Source organism: Saccostrea echinata, unplaced genomic scaffold, assembly GCF_033153115.1.
Source record: "Saccostrea echinata isolate AGI-Se365-2 ecotype Australia unplaced genomic scaffold, CSIRO_AGI_Sech_v1 ptg000015l, whole genome shotgun sequence".
Lineage (NCBI taxonomy): Eukaryota > Metazoa > Mollusca > Bivalvia > Ostreida > Ostreidae > Saccostrea > Saccostrea echinata.
Genome location: NW_026889764.1, coordinates 4,619,637 through 4,637,356, shown reverse-complemented (window position 1 = coordinate 4,637,356; position 17,720 = coordinate 4,619,637). Strand labels below are relative to the sequence as shown.

Here is a 17,720-nt window from a genome sequence, read left to right as displayed (position 1 = left end):
TATATAACTTAAAAGACGTGTTATTATATGTTTGAGAATTTTGTTTCATATTGTTACCTATAATTTATTTAAGACCTTTCTCCCCTATTCTACAGATTCAAATGAGAAATGATTAGTACTTTTCATATACATATACACAGATTAAAATGAAATATATATAGTAATTCTATAAGAAAACGTTGTGTTGCTTGTTTTAGCTGTTTTTAATGCATTTTTGTGTTTGTTTGATTGTGTAAGCTGAAATAAACAATATTTCCGGCATCAATTTAATGAGTGTGGCTGCAGATCAAGATTTCTACATTACTGCTGACTTACTAAAACGTTAAATTTAAAATTATTTAATCAAATTCACTTGTACTTTTGAAAATAAATATAATTTATAAAAAAGGATTACTGACTCTTGCTATATTTTTCTAAACATACTTTTTTTAAAATTAATTTGTTTTTATTCTACTGTAAGTATACAAGTCTTTATGTAAAAAGTAACATTAAGGGTGTCTTTTTTTACATTAAAAGTAGCAAAAGAGGTTACATTTTATTCAGTTGAAAGCTGCAAAATGTTTTGTATCGGTCCCTAATAATATAGAAGATACCTTTTTCAAACTTAAATAATTCCAATAAAAGAGAAACAAGGTAAACGTTTTCACTAGATATATCTGTTGCAGTTTGTTTGTTTGTTTTGTTCTGTTTTGTTTTTCTCCAAGTAAATCAACATTTACATTATGATAAATCCATATATAGATTTGCCCATTTTAGACACTCTCAGGCCACACCTGTGATCCCCCTCCAAATACTAAAAACTTTTTTTTATTAACCATGCTTTGATACCAACTATTTATAAAGTAGTCAATACAAAAATATATTTGATAAGATTTTTTTTCGTCCAGTAAAATATATTATACTTTCAGGTAAATTAGTTGAATCTGATTCGTGGAGAAACATTTGTTGAAAAACACTATTACCCGCCGAATAATGAAGGCACTCCCTCCAGCGTAGCAACTGTCAACATTGACTGCACAGAATGTATGCGCGCAAGGTTCACTGTAATATGTTTTTGTATAAAACATTCAGTATAATATATTAAATGTTGCTTGTAGCTGCGCCTCGGTTGACAAAGATTTTCCAAGGGTGAAAATTCTCAATGTTGCACTCAACTACATGCAATATTTATATAATCATTTTATGGTTTCTCAAATATGCAAGAAATAATAATATTTTTAAGAACAGTATGAAGATGATCAAGCATCTTTCCAATATGTGTAAACTATGATCGAATGCATATTCATTAGTGGTCGTTGCGAATAAGTGTCAAAGTATTGACCAGTATATGACCTAATGCAGTTTACTCCGTATGAATTGTTAAAGCTCCACTATTGAGTATGCTATATGAGTGTAATAATATATCTTTTTAGCGTCGTTTTTGAAGCAAGATAATATTTCCATTAATGACGAGCAATGCTCGCTTAAAAAGAACATGTTTTATTTTTCCTTTCTAGCACAACCCCCCGCGTTTGTTTCTAATGATAAATGAATAAAATTGTATATACAAATGTAAAATGTAAAGAAAAACAAACAGTGATCAATCTCATAAGTAAACCGTGAACAGGGCAAAATACGGACGCCTGGGACCACTAGAGGTGGGATCAGGTGTCTAGGAGGAGTGAGCATCCCCTGTCGACCGGTCGTACTCGCCTTTAGCCCTACCTATTGTTCAGGTAGATGGAGTAGTCCGCAGTCAAATTTAGAATTAAACCAATTATCTGAGAAATGGTATGAAACATTCAGACAAAATGCGATGCAATAATAGGTTGGGTTATATTTTGATAAAAAAAAAGAAGACAAAAGCAGTAGCTTGTCTCTGTTTAAAAATTGATAGTACTTATATGCCTTTGCGTGTTGAATCAGTTGGAATGCATAACCCAAGGGGAGGATCAGCTCCTAATTAATTTTTTCATTTTTTTTTTAAAGATATATATATCTTTCTAAGAAAAACTTGAACAAGATTTAAGAACAACATTGCCCCACCGACCCCCTTAAATAAAACGCTGGTAAACGTTTTGGCCCAGAACATCAAATTCATTTTATACAGTAGTGTTATAAACATGTTATTCACATCAAGGAAAAAAGTCTTTCTATCACGAACGTGTTTTATTAACTATATAGTAATAACAAAAGTTTGAAAATACAATACGTGTAAATTGATAACAAAGGTCAAAGAGCAACGAATCCAGAATTTAAAGTGCATATTTGCACTATGTATCAATATTTACAATTCATTTATTGCAATGTCATTACAACTACATACACAAGAATCAACAACATTATGTTCTCTTGAAATGATGGAAAACAGAACCAACAGCTTCAAAGTAGGGCACGCAGCAGCAATTCATACAGTTGGCGTACAACCTCTGACAAAGTCCACAGTTGATTTCGCAAACCTTCAAGCATGGACTGATGAACCACACATGGGAGAAGGAGATAATGGCAAACTCACAGCCCCACTCCGCGGCTATGAAGCATCCTAGGTAAAATGTCAGGAGCTTGTAGAGGCAGCCTTTCCACAAGTTAAAGCAGGTGTGTGAAAGCTTGTAGGCACAGTCAATACTGTGTGTCCCATCTGGCTCTCCAATCACATCGTTGAAATGGAGGGTCTAAAATGAATATGAAAAGAAAATTAAACTTAAGAACTTTATATATTCAAATGAATCCATTAAAATAATATGAGCATTTAGAACTCTTTTAAAATACACAAAATACACAATAATGTTGCTTTCTCTGGCTCCACAACAACAATATCGAAATTTCAAATCTTTAATTAAACAATATTAAAACATGAGTTGACATAAGTGTATTTCGAACTAACAATAATCATGTATGTTTGTTTGTTTGTTTAACGTCCCTCTCGAGAATTTTTCACTCATATGGAGACGCCACCACTTGCCGGTGGAGAGCTACAAATTTTGACCTATACTCGGCACTTAGGGCCATTGAGCAGTGAGGGATCTTTTTCGTGCCAGCACCTACTGCGACACGGGACCTCGGTTTATACGGTCTCATCCGAAGGACCGGTCTCCACGTCCCACAGTGGGATTCGAACCCGCGACGTAAGGATCAACTCCTTACGCCGCGACTCTAGTGCGAACGCTCTAACCACTGCGCCACGCGGGCGACCAATAATCATGTAAAAAAAGTTATAATTATAGAATCGGACACCATACGCCTTAACCATTTTAAAGAAATGCGGAAATATGAATAAAATAATTTCAATGTATTCAAAATATATACATTTATTCAAAGTGATCTCAAATTGAAGAATATTGCTTGAATTCTATGGTTCATTAATATTTAAAACTATATTCTTACCCCTAGATGGGCATTTATTCCATTAGGATCTCTGTCCACCAAATCAACTTCCTCTGCTCCGGACATTTTTGGGATGTTAGTCGTCTGAGTTTCAAAGATGAAATGCTGATGTTTGATCTATTTGTCGTTGACAACGTTTTGTGTATTTGTTGATGGTAGATACAAAGATTAATCTGACTTAAAGATGGATTATCCAAATAATTTAAAAAGAACGGATTAAACCCTGAGCACAAATACGTCTGTAGCACCACTCATTGGATGTAAGAGGATATATGAAAAAAATCCCTTTAACATTGTGTGCGGTTTTTTTTTCTTCAATATCATGTTTCTTATACCATGAATTTACATCATTCAGCATAACAGGACTGTGCTTCTGCCTTTATAGTCCTTTTTCCGGGGACTTTATTTATTTATTTATTTATTTAATTATTTGTTTATTTCGATAGGAACAATGTAATAGAGAATCATTTGTATTTTAGATTTCTATCAGTGAAGAGACATAATTTGCCGAAATATGCATCTGGTGCATCAAAATTGGTACCGTATAAGATTTACATATTGTTTGAGATTTGTATTTGACTTAAGATATTGTATTTATGGTATGGAAGCCTATAAAAAGAATACATAAAATAAAGTCATTTACCTGTCCTCCATTTAATCTTGATTGTCTAATGATAGACACATGTATGCTTATATGTATGTAGAAATTATATATATATATATATACATATATATATATATATATATATATATATATATATATATATATATATATATATATATATATATATATATATATATATATATATATATATATATATATATATGAATTTCTTGTCTCTTCTTAAATAAATCAAATAGACTATCCAGGACTCTTCACTCATATTGAGACCATAAGTTATACGTGAAGTACCAAAACAAAAATTAAGGTTCTATATCACCAGCAACAGTTAAAGTACCAAAACAATAATTAAGTGTTTTTATAACCAGTGATAGGTGAAATATCAAATTTACAATATTTAAGAATCTATACCACAAGTGATAGGTGAAGTGCCACATTCATGTTAAATAAGGTTCTAAACCAAAGCAGAGAAGACATTTCATAGTCCAAGCGCCTAAGACAATGGGCCGTTGTTTTTAAGATGACATCTTATAAAATCTTTGAATTATTTAATACATTGGCTCGATCTACCAATTCATTATAACTAATGCTTTAAAAGAGACACTTCTGTTTCTTGAAAAGACTCGACATTCACACTTGCAACTTTTATAGACTGGTATAACGCTGAGAAAATGACTTAGTGTATGTGTACATTTTCAGAAAGCTTTTTTGTCTGATATACATGTACATGTAATGACATCTAACCTTGATATGATATCAGCCCAGAAATAATGATCAATCAATTGCTCGCATAGTAAGTTGTATAAACCCTTAAATGCGTTCTTATCCATAAAATTATCACTCGTGCAAACTGATTGATCATCACCATTAAAAACTTTTTTTCTTTTCACTTAAACCGTGATTCAATAAAAATATTTCTGCAATAATGAGAGATATCTGCAGGAACCACTCAATGTATCACTAAGCAATAAAGAGAGCATGGAATTCTGTCACGTGCTGAGCAAATTGCTTTAAGAGAGTATAAAGCCATTACCTTATTTTAACTTGATCTCGGACAAGAACATTTGAAAACATAAATATTCTTTAATTATTAAAGTTCACTTGACTACGAATATCTGCTAGTAGTACCGGCAGTTGTTGCGTATAATGAATGATGATGCGTTCTCTCTACTTTCCCTTTAATTTGGACTTTGTTTTAACTTTAATGTTATCTTCCGATTGCTTATTCTAAGAATTTTATAAAATTGTAGTATTCTTTTATTCTTTTTATTTAAATATTTTGGATTCCCAACCTTTCGCCTTGAGCATCACTGAAGAGGCATAATTTGTCGAAATGCACATCTGGTGCATCAAAATTGGTACTGTGTATGATTTACATTATGACTCCTGGGTTGAGGCCTCTGCTAGTGGACAGTTAGTCCCCGAGGGTCTCTACAGCCCAGTAACCACGTACTTCGGTACTAGCTTGAAAATACGGATATTTAATCGCTGTAGTAATATTTAGAAATTTATTTCAAAAGTAAGGATTATCTCCCTCATGCATAGCTCTGATGCTTCGACGTATTTGGCTCCAGTCTTTGGCACCTTTTTCCAGCTCTTACAATTCTTTTTATTTAAATATTTTGGATTCCCAACCTTTCGGCTGGGGCATCACTTAAAGGACATAATTTGTCGAAATGCGCATCTGGTGCATTAAAATTGGTACGATATACAGTGTATGATTTACAGTAAGAAAATTGATCTGAAAAACTATTAATGAAATCGACTTTAGATAACTACTGTAGTTTTTTAACATTTGGTTGTGTATTCTATGTAGAGCTTTTTACAGACAATCAAGTATCTTTACATCGCTAAATATCTTTCATACCAAAATATTATTATACATGTACAATTTAGAAATGCGCTAAATCAAATATTTGCTTACATTGGAAAAACAAATTCCCGCCAAATATCCTACACGTAAAATAAATTACATTTACAGTATTATCTGGTATTTATGGTGTTGTACTTATGTTGATGAAAAAGATGACGATAACTATGGAACAGATTTATTTTTTTTACCTCCTAAGTACAAAAGTTAAAGAAAACATATACAAGGAACTACCTTACTTGTATATACATTGGCAAAAACTGAGAGCATTGGTTCATATACATGTAAGCTCAAATCAGTATAATAAACGGAGTCTCATTACTTTAACATTTGGTGCAACGTGTCTTTGAATAAATGCTTGACATATAGAATTTAACAGATCCATGTTCATTAAGGATATCACTGCAATTAATGGACTATTTCAGCGTATTCGCTTAAAGAAGCCTCATTGAATTTTCTAGCAGATTACTATGTTCTCTTAAAATGATGGAACACAGAACCAACAGCTTCAAAGTAGGGCACGAAGCAGCAATTCATACAATTAGCGTACAACCTCTGACAAAGTCCACAGTTGATTTCGCAAACCTTCAAGCATGGACTGATGCACCACACGTGAGAGAAGGAGATAATGGCAAACTCACAGCCCCACTCCGCGGCTATGAAGCATCCAAGGTAAAATGTCAGGAGCTTGTAGAGGCAGCCTTTCCACAAGTTAAAGCAGGTGTGTGAAAGCTTGTAGGCGCAGTCAATACTGTGTGTCCCATCTGGCTCTCCAATCACATCGTTGAAATGGAGGGTCTAAAATGAATATGAAAAGAAAATACAATTTGCATGTCAGTTATTGGTTTTAAAATAACAAATATTAAAATATATTTTAATTCAATTTAGAGACAATATATACATGTTATGTTTTTTCCAATATATTGTTAAAATGAATAATTCAAGGTTCTTTTAATATGAAACCATTTAAATGCATGAGATCTCAAAAACTAGGGTTACGAGACACCAAGAGACATTAAATAATGTTCATTTGTGTGACTCTTTTATTACTGAAACGGACCGGAGTGTCAAAATTGATAACTGAAATTACCCCAAACTCTTTATTTATATAGTAATTTTCAAAACAAAGATTTCGTTTTCAAGAGCAATCAATGGATAGCCAACATTCTCTTCACTGCTCTTTTTGAATAATGGGTACAGGGTGATTAAGAAAATACATGTAATATTTCACAAAAATGTAAAATAATTTTTGAATTCTAAAGCAAAGTTCAAGAGCTCTTCAGATAGATAATACATGTACTGTTCTGTCTAAACATCACTGAAATTGATAGTTTTCAAAGACACATAAGTATTCTTTATCTCTTTAATTATTTCAATTTTTGAGAATTTTTTTGTCGTTTTAAATAGTTAAAAAAATTGAATGAATATGAAAAAAAGAATTATAACATTTAGAAGAAAAAATCCCATGCAGATACAAATTCATAGTTTTGAGTATTTGGTAAACTCATACTTAAGGTATGTGTTTAATGTTTCGATGTCTTACCCCAAGATGAGAATTCAGTCCATTTGGATCCCTGTTGACTATATCTACCTCTTCTGCTCCCGACATTGTTTATTAAAATTTTTACCAGAAATGATTTTCAGAATTTAACTTACGACCTTAAGTAGTCAAAATTTTGTGAATTTGTTTGTTAGATACGTGGGTAACAGATTAAAGATTAAAGAGTGGATTAACTATGTCACAATCAAGATTTTTTTAATGTCAAGCTATTATAAAGCACCTCTTGTAGTCAAGCTTTTATAGGTAGAGAAATAAAATCCCTCATTTTTCTAACATGTTTTAATAAAGGATTTATAGCTGAATGGCTATGACATTGTTTATAAACATATACTCTGAGTTACAATTATATATGGATGTCTCAAAACAAAAACATATTATTTATTTGATAATTAAACATATTTTGTACTACAGTTCACTTTAACACTACATTGATATGATTTATATATTCTATCATTCATATGCTTGAGAGTGCATTTTCTAAATTGAGGGTTTCAATGTTTATTTATTATGTATAATTGTGCTTCTTCATTTAAAAAAACACGAAACAAGATGTTCAGTGATTTTGAATTGATTTGAAACGACATATTTCCACATCTGCTTATTGTACTGTGAAAAAAAGTCAGGATATAGAATAGTGATCGATCTAAAAAAAATCCATAAACAAATGTATACAAATCTGTGAAGAGGGCGTAAAATACGGACCCATGGAAATTTCAGAGGTGGGATCAGGTGTCTAGGAGGAATAAGCATCCCCTGTTGACCAGTCACACCCGCCGTGAGCCCTATGTATTGATCAGGTAGACAAATGATGCACAAGCTGATACACAATTTTATCTTTAATATTTTTAACTCTTTGAATTTTCTCATTGCTTGTACAATATTTTTTAGTTTTCCTATTGTAATTCTATTCAAGTATAGACATACCCCAAGATGAGCATTTACTCCGTTTGGATCTCGATCCACAAGATCTACCTTTTCTGCGCCAGACATGTTGTGTAAATCTTGCTTTTATTTGAATGTTATACACCAAGTGGGACAGTGAATCAGGTTCTCATTAGTGGCGGATTATGCAGTCTACTTGTAGAACATTTAGACATGAGGACGGGTTACTTAGAAAATACATTGTTCGATTTAATTCGCATCGATATTCAAACAAGTTCCATCTTGAGCATTATGATACAAGATATGGAGAGGCCTTGCTTATTTCGGATTTTCATTACATTCTAAGTATATCTGAGCTGTTAATTATATTGATTACAGACCACGTGAAGCTTTGTTTTATTAATGAACTGAACATTTGAAAGATGGATTATTCAAACAGAGTGAATATCTCGTCAATAATTATAATAGCTTGTTATGCTTACTACTTCTACTTGACATACAAATAAATTCACATATTGAGTAATTTGATTTAGTACTGAAGAAACACTGCAACTTTTGTCTCGTCTTGCAAATGTAAATTAGTACATTTTTGTCTATGAAACTTAAAATCATGCTTTTTCAATATGATTTAATATATGCATTAGCGATAATAGCGAGATACAGGACCTGTACACTATTATTGTGAATGAATAATTCCCCCAAATTGGTTTTATATCTGTACTAATTATTGTTCGAGCATCTTTTTTATCAGATATATCAACAAGTTCTCCTAATGCATTGCGGAACAAAAATACCTTTAACATTATTTTTCTAAAAAAATAAATTACAATGTTCCTCTTTTCTTCATTTATTGAAAGATAGAATAACTTAAAAATTATACATGTATAAGGTTTACACGGCAATTTTTACTACAAGATCCCGAAATGAAATAAAAATTTAATACCTGTGGTTATAGACCTGTGCAAATTTGTAATAGCATAGTTAATTGAATTCACAACATTTACAACATAAGATACACTAAAAATGCAAGACTCCCATTCAACATTATGAACCTAAAAGTTCATTATGTTCTTTTAAAGTGATGGAACACAGAACCAACAGCCTCACAGTAGGGCACGAAGCAGCAATTCATACAGTTGGCGTACAACCTCTGACAAAGTCCACAGTTGATTTCGCAAATCTTCAAGCATGGACTGATGAACCACACATGGGAGAAGGAGATAATGGCAAACTCACAGCCCCACTCCGCGGCTATGAAGCATCCAAGGTAAAATGTCAGGAGCTTGTAGAGGCAGCCTTTCCACAAGTTAAAGCAGGTGTGTGAAAGCTTGTAGGCACAGTCAATACTGTGTGTCCCATCTGGTTCTCCAATCACATCGTTGAAATGGAGGGTCTATAAAACAAACAGTACATATAAATCTTTAGCGTAGAACAAATCAAATGAAAATGAAGAATCCCTCGTTTTTGCCTTTCATGTATCTTTCTTTCAAGGGTGAAATCGGTATCCGAATACTTAGATCTGCTCCAGTTTTTATTTCACACTTATATAGACTGTACCTTTGGAAGAAATAATTGTTACATATAAAGTCCATGTATGTTTATCGCTGTTACTGAATGATATTGCATATATTTATGGCTGGTAGATGGTAAAAGTAATATATAATTAAAATATCATTATAACTTAAGATTGTTCATAAATCGAGTAGTTTTTATTATGTACTCAATGTATGAGAAAGAATTGCGTTACATTTGTAGAAACATGAAGAATGTAGCTTGTGGGTCGAAATTTTAGATTCTCTTTAGATAAATGAGACGTTTTATAAAATCCAGATATAAACTTTCCAACAAAAAGCTCGATCTAAGCTGATTTTCTTCTAAATAATGATTAAACGGATTGTGACGCTTTTTGTCGATTGTACCTGAATTATTTTAAGCAGATCGTTAAATCATTGCAATAATGAACTGACCGAATGACCGTGGTTCGCATGATTTTACATAATAGGAATTTTATTTAACAAAACTGTTTGACATGCTAGTAAAAGATTAAAAAACTCGTTAAATAACAGAGTTTTTAGTCTACAGTTTCGTATTGTAAGCCAACTGGTGCTCTGATCGAGAGCGAGGAATTAACCTTTTTATAACCTATGCGTCGTCAAAAGAATAAAATATTAGCTACACGACCATACATAAGAAGGTAATTTTGTTTAAATAAACTGAAAAGGTATAGTCATTTTTTCTCACTCATCATATCAAATTGATACAGAAATACAGACGAACATGCAAATCTTTCATCGGGGTATTTACAGAAGCAAGGCCCAAGATCTTATAAGTAAAACCTAAATTTTATTTTATTTTCTTCGATCTAGCAGACTTGATAGAACTGTTAAAAAAAACAACTCTTCTTTATTTTTTCAAAATTTCTGGACGAAAAATGTAACGTCATTTTCAAATTGATCTAAGGTGGAAATAATTTATAAGCAATATACTATTTGGTCTTTGTGAGAAGTCCTTTGGTATTAGTCCCAAGTCATATTGTTAAACAGCCCCCCTTTAAGAAATAAGTTAGTAAGAAGCCTAAAAATGTACAAAGTTCTACACGTTTAACTAATTTTGGGAAATTCTTCTGATGTGAAATTACATTGATAAGTATTTAGAAAGACTACATGAATAAAATGTTATGGTTCCAGCTAAAAAGGTTTTTAACAGTCAGTAACACCAAAACTTACTACTTTTCATACACTTTATAGAACCATTGATATTCCTCACGAGACAACTGCTCTTCAATAAAAAATGGAAGTCGGATATTTTCAAGTCTTTTGATAGGTCATCTTCAAAATTACATTGTAAAATATCACTCTGATTCTACAAATAAGTACTCTTAGGTTGACATTAAAAATTCAAAACTTCTCATGCTTCTCATGGCAACAACTGTATAGTCTTTGGAGACAAGGTCGTCCAACAAACTGTTGGAACTCTGATGGGCATTAATTTTGCTCCTTTATTAGCCAACCTGTTTTAATATTCCTATGAAGCAGAATTTATTCACAAACTTCCTCACGAGAAGAAGTAAACGCTTAATGTGACCTTCAACTCTATATTCAGACATATCGACGACGTTTTATCAATTGAGAATTGTTCATTCCATTCAATTGCCGACCCGATATATCTCATTGAACTCGAAATAAAAGACACCATGTACTGTCTGCTACATCTGCATTATATTAGGATATTTCATTGACTATAGGCGATAAAGGTCAACTAGCAACTAAACTGTAAACAAACGAGATGACTTTAGCTTTTCTATCGTTAACTTTCCTTATTTATGTTGTCATATTCCACTGTCACCTACATATTCTATTCACAAGGACTTTATTTCGTGTCTCCCAACTTATTCAAAACTCAAGAGCATGTTCTGAGAGTGATCAATTTTTAAACCGAGGCATGCTACTGGCAAATTAGTTGATGTCACAGGGATTTCAACAACCTCGTTTGCAATATTAAGTAATTCTTAAATTCTTTGGTCCTTATGATAAACTTGTGAGCAAATATAACCTATCGTAGGGTCGTATTTTTACATATGTAGATGTATTTCATATCAATCGTTAAAAAAATCAGTTTATACTAAATTTGACGAATTATTCCGCCTTTTTGATCAATACATAGAGCTAGCTGTGGGTGTGACCGGTCAACATGGGATGCTAACTCCTCCTAGGCACCTGGTCCCATCTCTGGAATTTTCCAGGGGTCCGTGTTTTATGCCCTGTTCACAGATTTATATTCATTGTCGCTTTTTTTTTTTTAGATTGACCACTGTTCGTTATCTTTACTTTTTTCATTCTTTATACTCACATTATAATAACACTTCGATCTTTTTTTAAAAAAAAAAATAGAATAAATTATATTAATAGCAATGTTTTCTTCATAGTCGTAAGTTCTTTGTAAATCGTGGCCCAGGTTTTACGTGGTTTTTAAGTAAAAGATGTTACGTAATTCATTTTCGATTTATGTGCTTTTGTTGAAAATATTTCAAGATGTCACCTGTGTAAAAGATGAAATAAATGTGTGATTGTGATCTTGTAGTATGGTTATAATATATTCATAATCAGGAGGGTTGCTGCTCGATATATTGTAAATGCGTCCACTGTTTATTTACTCAGATTTACTTGAAAATGAAATTACCAGAAGAATACCAAATTTTTAGATCCTTTTTGATATTACTGATGAATTTCTATCAAAAATTGTAACAGAAAACAAATCTTTAAAGTGAAAACCACATTAAATGACATTTTACAGAATTGAAAAAATGTTTTTCTTCTTAATACTATTGCGCTCTGTGATCGGAAGGTCGTGAGTTTGAATCACGCCCGCGAATGACCTAAATCATATAGGTAGGAACTGTTCCTTCGCCAAGTGCTCGGCACATTGAAGTGAAAGTTGCGGGTCCTTCGGATGAGACCTTAAAAACCGAGGCCTCGTTTCACGGTAGGCGTTGGCACGATAAAGAAATCTCACTGCTCAATGGCCCTAAGTGCCGAGTAAAGGTATAAATTTGAAGCCCTTCATCGGTATATGGTGACGTCTCTATATGAGTGAAAAATTCTCGAACGGGACATAAAACAACATACAATCAATCAATCAATCTTAATACTGTTGGCACTTGATCACCATCTCTTGATTCTGACATTACAATGAGGATAGATCACTTATAACACAAAGTGTGTTAAATATAAAATAAACCAGAAGAGTAAAATATACAATGCATGAACTTTTAGTTGTTGTCAATATTACTAAATTTCCAAAACTGTTGTCTAATAGATGTTTTATTGAGTTCAAATGATTATTTTAAGAAATGATACACAATTTCACCGGTCGTAAACGGAATATTTTCCTCTAGAGAGAATAGCCCAGTTAAGTATTTATTTATATGGTTTACATATATTTCAATGATATTCGCAGATATATGATAAACAAATCGAGCTTCTGGTGCTCCAAAGTTTATTTATTGTTCATTTATGGCCAGTGACACTAATTTGTGAACAACTATGGAACTACAGACACCTACAGTACTTGTGCAGCCGTTTTTCACCCTTTGTCTAATTCATTATTAGTTTAAAGCTTTCAGTTCTTTTCATTTCTCAGCCTTTTGTTATGCTGATGTTGCATGAAAAAGCTGATACTTTTGAAAATGTGATGATGCAAATATCTGAAGTGATTGTTCATCAACGAATCCAACTAAGCTTTCGCTTTTGATGCATGTGTAATCGTGAGATTGAGATGATGGATTTGCTGAATGCCTGTTATTGGGAAAGAAGTCTACATACCCCGAGATGAGCATTAAGGTTGTTGGGATCTCTGTTTACAAGGTCTACTTCCTCTGCTCCAGACATTGTGCTCTGAGATTTAACGCTTTTCACACTCCGCGGAGAATCAGGACTGTTACATGAACTGACGTCGCTTAAGTGTGACATAGTATTAAAACTAGCGTCGCTAGGATATACAAACAGAAACTGGGCAACAAAGGGATAGTCTTTCAGATTAATTAAGCAATGTTTTGTTGATTGCTAATCTATTTAATACTCGATTAACTCCGATTACTTTAAGCATTCAATGTGAAGTGGTAACGATAAAACATTAAATATTATTGTAGTTGCTTGCGTAAAAATGTTGGCAAACAGATTCCTAACAAGGAAAAGAAACTGGTCCTTTTTTATGTTTATCTCACTAACTCATAGGTTCAAGAAAGGCTCTATCATCTGATTGAAAACTTTTCTAATTTCTTCTTTGGGATCATCATTTATAATATATTTGTGGTTTTTTTTTCATATATGTCCAATGAGTACTAAAATTGATGCAACTCATTCTTGGCATCAATGCTTCTTAGCACACTTTTTCCAACTATCATTAATCAGAACTTTTAAAAAAAATCACTTACTTGAAAATATCAGCATTTTGTGAATTGGCTTTTGGCAGTAATTACAGCAAGAAATTGTCTTGGAATTATTTGATGTAAGTTTCCGCTGTAAGGATCACTTAGAAGGAACCAAATTCTCAAAACTTCAGTGATTAAACCATCTTTGGATTTAAGTGCTCCCGGTGGATTTCTTAGTTGAATATTTAGAATTCTCCAAACATTTTCGATGATGTTGATGGTTGATACAGGTACATTGTAACTGTGATGGCTATTCAGGACAATCTAAATCATTTTCATTCAAGGCTGTTGTTAATTGTGAAGAATGACAGTAAACATTGCCGTCCGGGAACGAAAATATTCCAAAATATTTTGCAATAAATGTTCTTCAAGAGTCTGCATATACTTATATGTACCAGAGTCCATATTTCCAGTTAATGGTACTAATTTCCCCATTCCTGGATATGTCACATATCCCAATGACATAGAACTTGTCCTCTCATTACATCCATGTTGACTAGCACACTGTGGATGTCATATACAGATGATTATCCGAGTTTCATCAGAAAAAAAGACCTTTCTCCAATAGCCATCTACTTAACGATTTTTCATACATTTACACTACTATATATATACACGAAGTTTTCTATTCTATTTTTTTCTATTTCATGAGAATGAACTATTCTACGAGTAGTCCTTGCAGACAATTTTTGGGAAGCATGTTCGTTGAAATGAAAAAAAAAGATGAAGATAAAGAAAAGCGATGAATCACAAAAAAATCTATAAACAATACAAATCTGTGAATAGGGCATAAAAGACGGAACACCGGAATTTTCAGAGGAGGGATCAGGTGCCTAGGAGAAGTAAGCATCCCCTGTTGACCGGTCACACCCACCGGGAGCCCTATATACTAATCAGGTAGACAGAATATTCCGTAGTCAAATTTACTATAAATACAAAGATCTAACAATTGGTATGAAAACACATCAGTCAAAATACGACCTAATGATGGGCTGTATAAATTTTGTTAGCAAGGTCATTATAACGACCATAATGTGTACAAAAGGCTGATTTTAAACGAGGTTTTTGAAATCTCATCAACTTATCTGTCATTATTACTGCATTAATGATTATAGACAAAGAGAAGTAACTCCGTATTTTACTTACATGTATTTAAATAGAAAGTATTGTACTTTTCACATTGTTTTATCTGATATTTTATATTTTTTAGCATTTCAAGAACGTACATGTACCATATGCATGCAAAATGAAATATGTTTCTCTTTCAGAAAAACTCTATGTTAAGATGCTAGATGACAAACACTTGTATTCACATATATTTATTTACATTTGCAAATATTTTTCTTAGATGAACCTATTAAAGAGAAAATATGTTCAATTCTGTATGAACTTATTAGGGGGTCAGAGGTCATGGCGTGACCGAATCACACAGCGAGACGATATCTTGTCTACATATTCCTGTCACAGTGACACTGGTTTCGGAACTTCTAAGCGGTTAAAGTGATGAAAAAGATAAAATTATTGAAAAATATTTTTTTTTGTTCAACAAATGATCACTAGATCTTTCTTCGGTGTGAAGAATGTTTCTAATTAGCCTAAAATCACGCTTACCTTTTTAACCCGAAATTCTTTTGAAGATATGTAAACAGACGATAGCACCGCTTTTGACTTCATATATAAAGAACTCATACAATAATAGTAAGATTATTCTCAGTAGCGATCATTGTATTTTTTCATTATGAACAGATATTTCCTGAACTGGACTGCTGAACATCAATGTAAGTATTCAAATGTTGGAGCGAGGCGAACTCTCAAGACCAAACACCTTCTAGGTCATTGCGCGTCACAACATAGCAATACGGCGGGCCGTTCGTGTAATAAATGCAGTTCTATTCAGAAAATTCGTCTCAAATGTAAATAAAAGTAATAAACAACAATGTTAAAAAGTTCACTGGTAAATGAACTTGGTTGGTGCGTGATCAAATCTTCTGAGAAGCCCTTCGGACTTCACAGGATTTGATCACGTGACCAACCAAGTTCATTTCCCAGAGAACTTTTTAATATTGTTGTTTATTTCTTAATTTATCGATCATTATTCGATTGAATTTGATTAAGAACCAATAATACATTGTAATTTTATGCAATAAGAGTAATTCACCTTTTGATCAAATATAATATAACTTAAAAGCTTAAGTATATTACTCAATTTGGAATCAATTGAACAATTCTGAACATTTCAATAGGCCAAGATACATTTATATGTATTTTCCCAACTTAGAAAACCAATATTGATTTCTGTTCATATATATACTTTATTGTCTTTGAACATTTTTCCTTGGGTAAATGTCACATACCTGTCGTATATTGAAAATTTAAAATAGATAAGCTCAAATTATGTATTAATATTTTTATACAATATAATTTTCTCGATGTCCAAGAAAAATCCTTACCTTAGAGGGTTATTATTTTTGAAACATCGTGGATATTTTAAAACAAGAGGCCCATGGGCCACATCGCTCACCTGAGCACATTGGCTAGGCAAAAGCACAAATCAGTTCAGTATTGAAAAGATTACCCGGGGAGGGGGGGGGGCTTGAATTTTAAACTACCTGATGGTGCTTCCATGTCAATATAACAAATGGCTTTGTTGTACTTAAGAAGATTTTTAAAAAAAATTTCCCATATATTCCTTTGTAAAAATTTGATCCCCCATTGTGGTTCCTCCCTATCCCAGGGGTCATCATTTGAACTTGAATCTACACTACCTGAGGATGCTTCCATATCAATATGACTAAACATAGCTTTCCTGTTCTTGAGAAGAAATATTTTTTCTATATGTTCTTATGTAAAACTTTCGATACCCCCAATGGGCCCCACCATTGGGGGTCATCATTTGAACAAAATTTTATCTACACTACCTGAGGATGCTTCCATATCAAAATGACTAATCATGGTTTGCAGTTCTTCAGAAGAAGATATTTTCCTATATATTTCTATTTAAGACTTTGATCCTCCATTGTGGCCCCATCCTACCCACGGGGGTCATGATTTGAACATAATAGAATCTACACGACATGAGGATGCTTCCACATAAATATGATCAATCAGGGCTTTGCTGTTCCTGAGAAGAAGATTTTTAAAATTTTTCCTACACATTTCTATGTAAAACTTTGATCCTCCATTGTGGCCCCATCCTACCCCCGAGGGTCATGATCTGAATAAATTTGAATGTACCCTACCTGAGGATGCTTTCATATAAATATGAACAATCTGGGCTTTGCTGTTCCTGAGAAGAAGATTTTTCCTATATATTTCTATGTAAAATTTTGATTCTCCATTGTGGCCCCGCCCTACCCCCCGGGGGTCATGATTTGAAAAAACTTGAATCTACACTACCTGAAGATGCTTCCATATAAATATGACTCATCATGACTTTGCTGTTCTTGAGAAGAAGATTTTTTAAGATTTCTCCTATATATTTCTATGTAAAACT

General features: G+C 32.8%; 3 protein-coding genes across 3 annotated transcripts; all 3 read right to left on the bottom strand.

The window, feature by feature from the left end:
• Positions 1-2,321: 2,321 nt before the first annotated feature.
• Positions 2,322-3,429, bottom strand: LOC133187759 (caveolin-1-like). The gene is made up of 2 exons (XM_061323159.1): positions 3,364-3,429; positions 2,322-2,651 (listed from the first exon to the last, which is right to left on the bottom strand). The coding sequence occupies exons 1-2, from the start codon at positions 3,427-3,429 to the stop codon at positions 2,322-2,324; spliced, it is 396 nt and encodes a 131-aa protein (XP_061179143.1).
• A 2,894-nt stretch (positions 3,430-6,323) lies between these two features.
• LOC133187760 (caveolin-1-like) lies at positions 6,324-7,464 on the bottom strand. The gene is made up of 2 exons (XM_061323160.1): positions 7,399-7,464; positions 6,324-6,653 (listed from the first exon to the last, which is right to left on the bottom strand). The coding sequence occupies exons 1-2, from the start codon at positions 7,462-7,464 to the stop codon at positions 6,324-6,326; spliced, it is 396 nt and encodes a 131-aa protein (XP_061179144.1).
• Positions 7,465-9,353: 1,889 nt separating this feature from the next.
• LOC133187757 (caveolin-1-like) lies at positions 9,354-13,685 on the bottom strand. The gene is made up of 2 exons (XM_061323158.1): positions 13,620-13,685; positions 9,354-9,691 (listed from the first exon to the last, which is right to left on the bottom strand). Exons 1-2 carry the CDS (start codon positions 13,683-13,685, stop codon positions 9,362-9,364), a joined length of 396 nt encoding a protein of 131 aa, XP_061179142.1. The 3' UTR covers positions 9,354-9,361.
• Positions 13,686-17,720: the final 4,035 nt, after the last annotated feature.

Bases quoted from the DNA above. Each gene is read 5' to 3' on its own strand.
- LOC133187760 (XM_061323160.1), bottom strand. From the start codon at position 7,464: ATGTCGGGAGCAGAAGAGGTAGATATAGTCAACAGGGATCCAAATGGA. The intron at 6,654-7,398 runs GTAAGACATCGA...TATTCATTTTAG, and splicing joins GACTGAATTCTCATCTTGGG to ACCCTCCATTTCAACGATGT.
- LOC133187757 (XM_061323158.1), bottom strand. From the start codon at position 13,685: ATGTCTGGAGCAGAGGAAGTAGACCTTGTAAACAGAGATCCCAACAAC. The intron at 9,692-13,619 runs GTATGTAGACTT...TTTGTTTTATAG, and splicing joins ACCTTAATGCTCATCTCGGG to ACCCTCCATTTCAACGATGT.
- LOC133187759 (XM_061323159.1), bottom strand. From the start codon at position 3,429: ATGTCCGGAGCAGAGGAAGTTGATTTGGTGGACAGAGATCCTAATGGA. The intron at 2,652-3,363 runs GTAAGAATATAG...TATTCATTTTAG, and splicing joins GAATAAATGCCCATCTAGGG to ACCCTCCATTTCAACGATGT.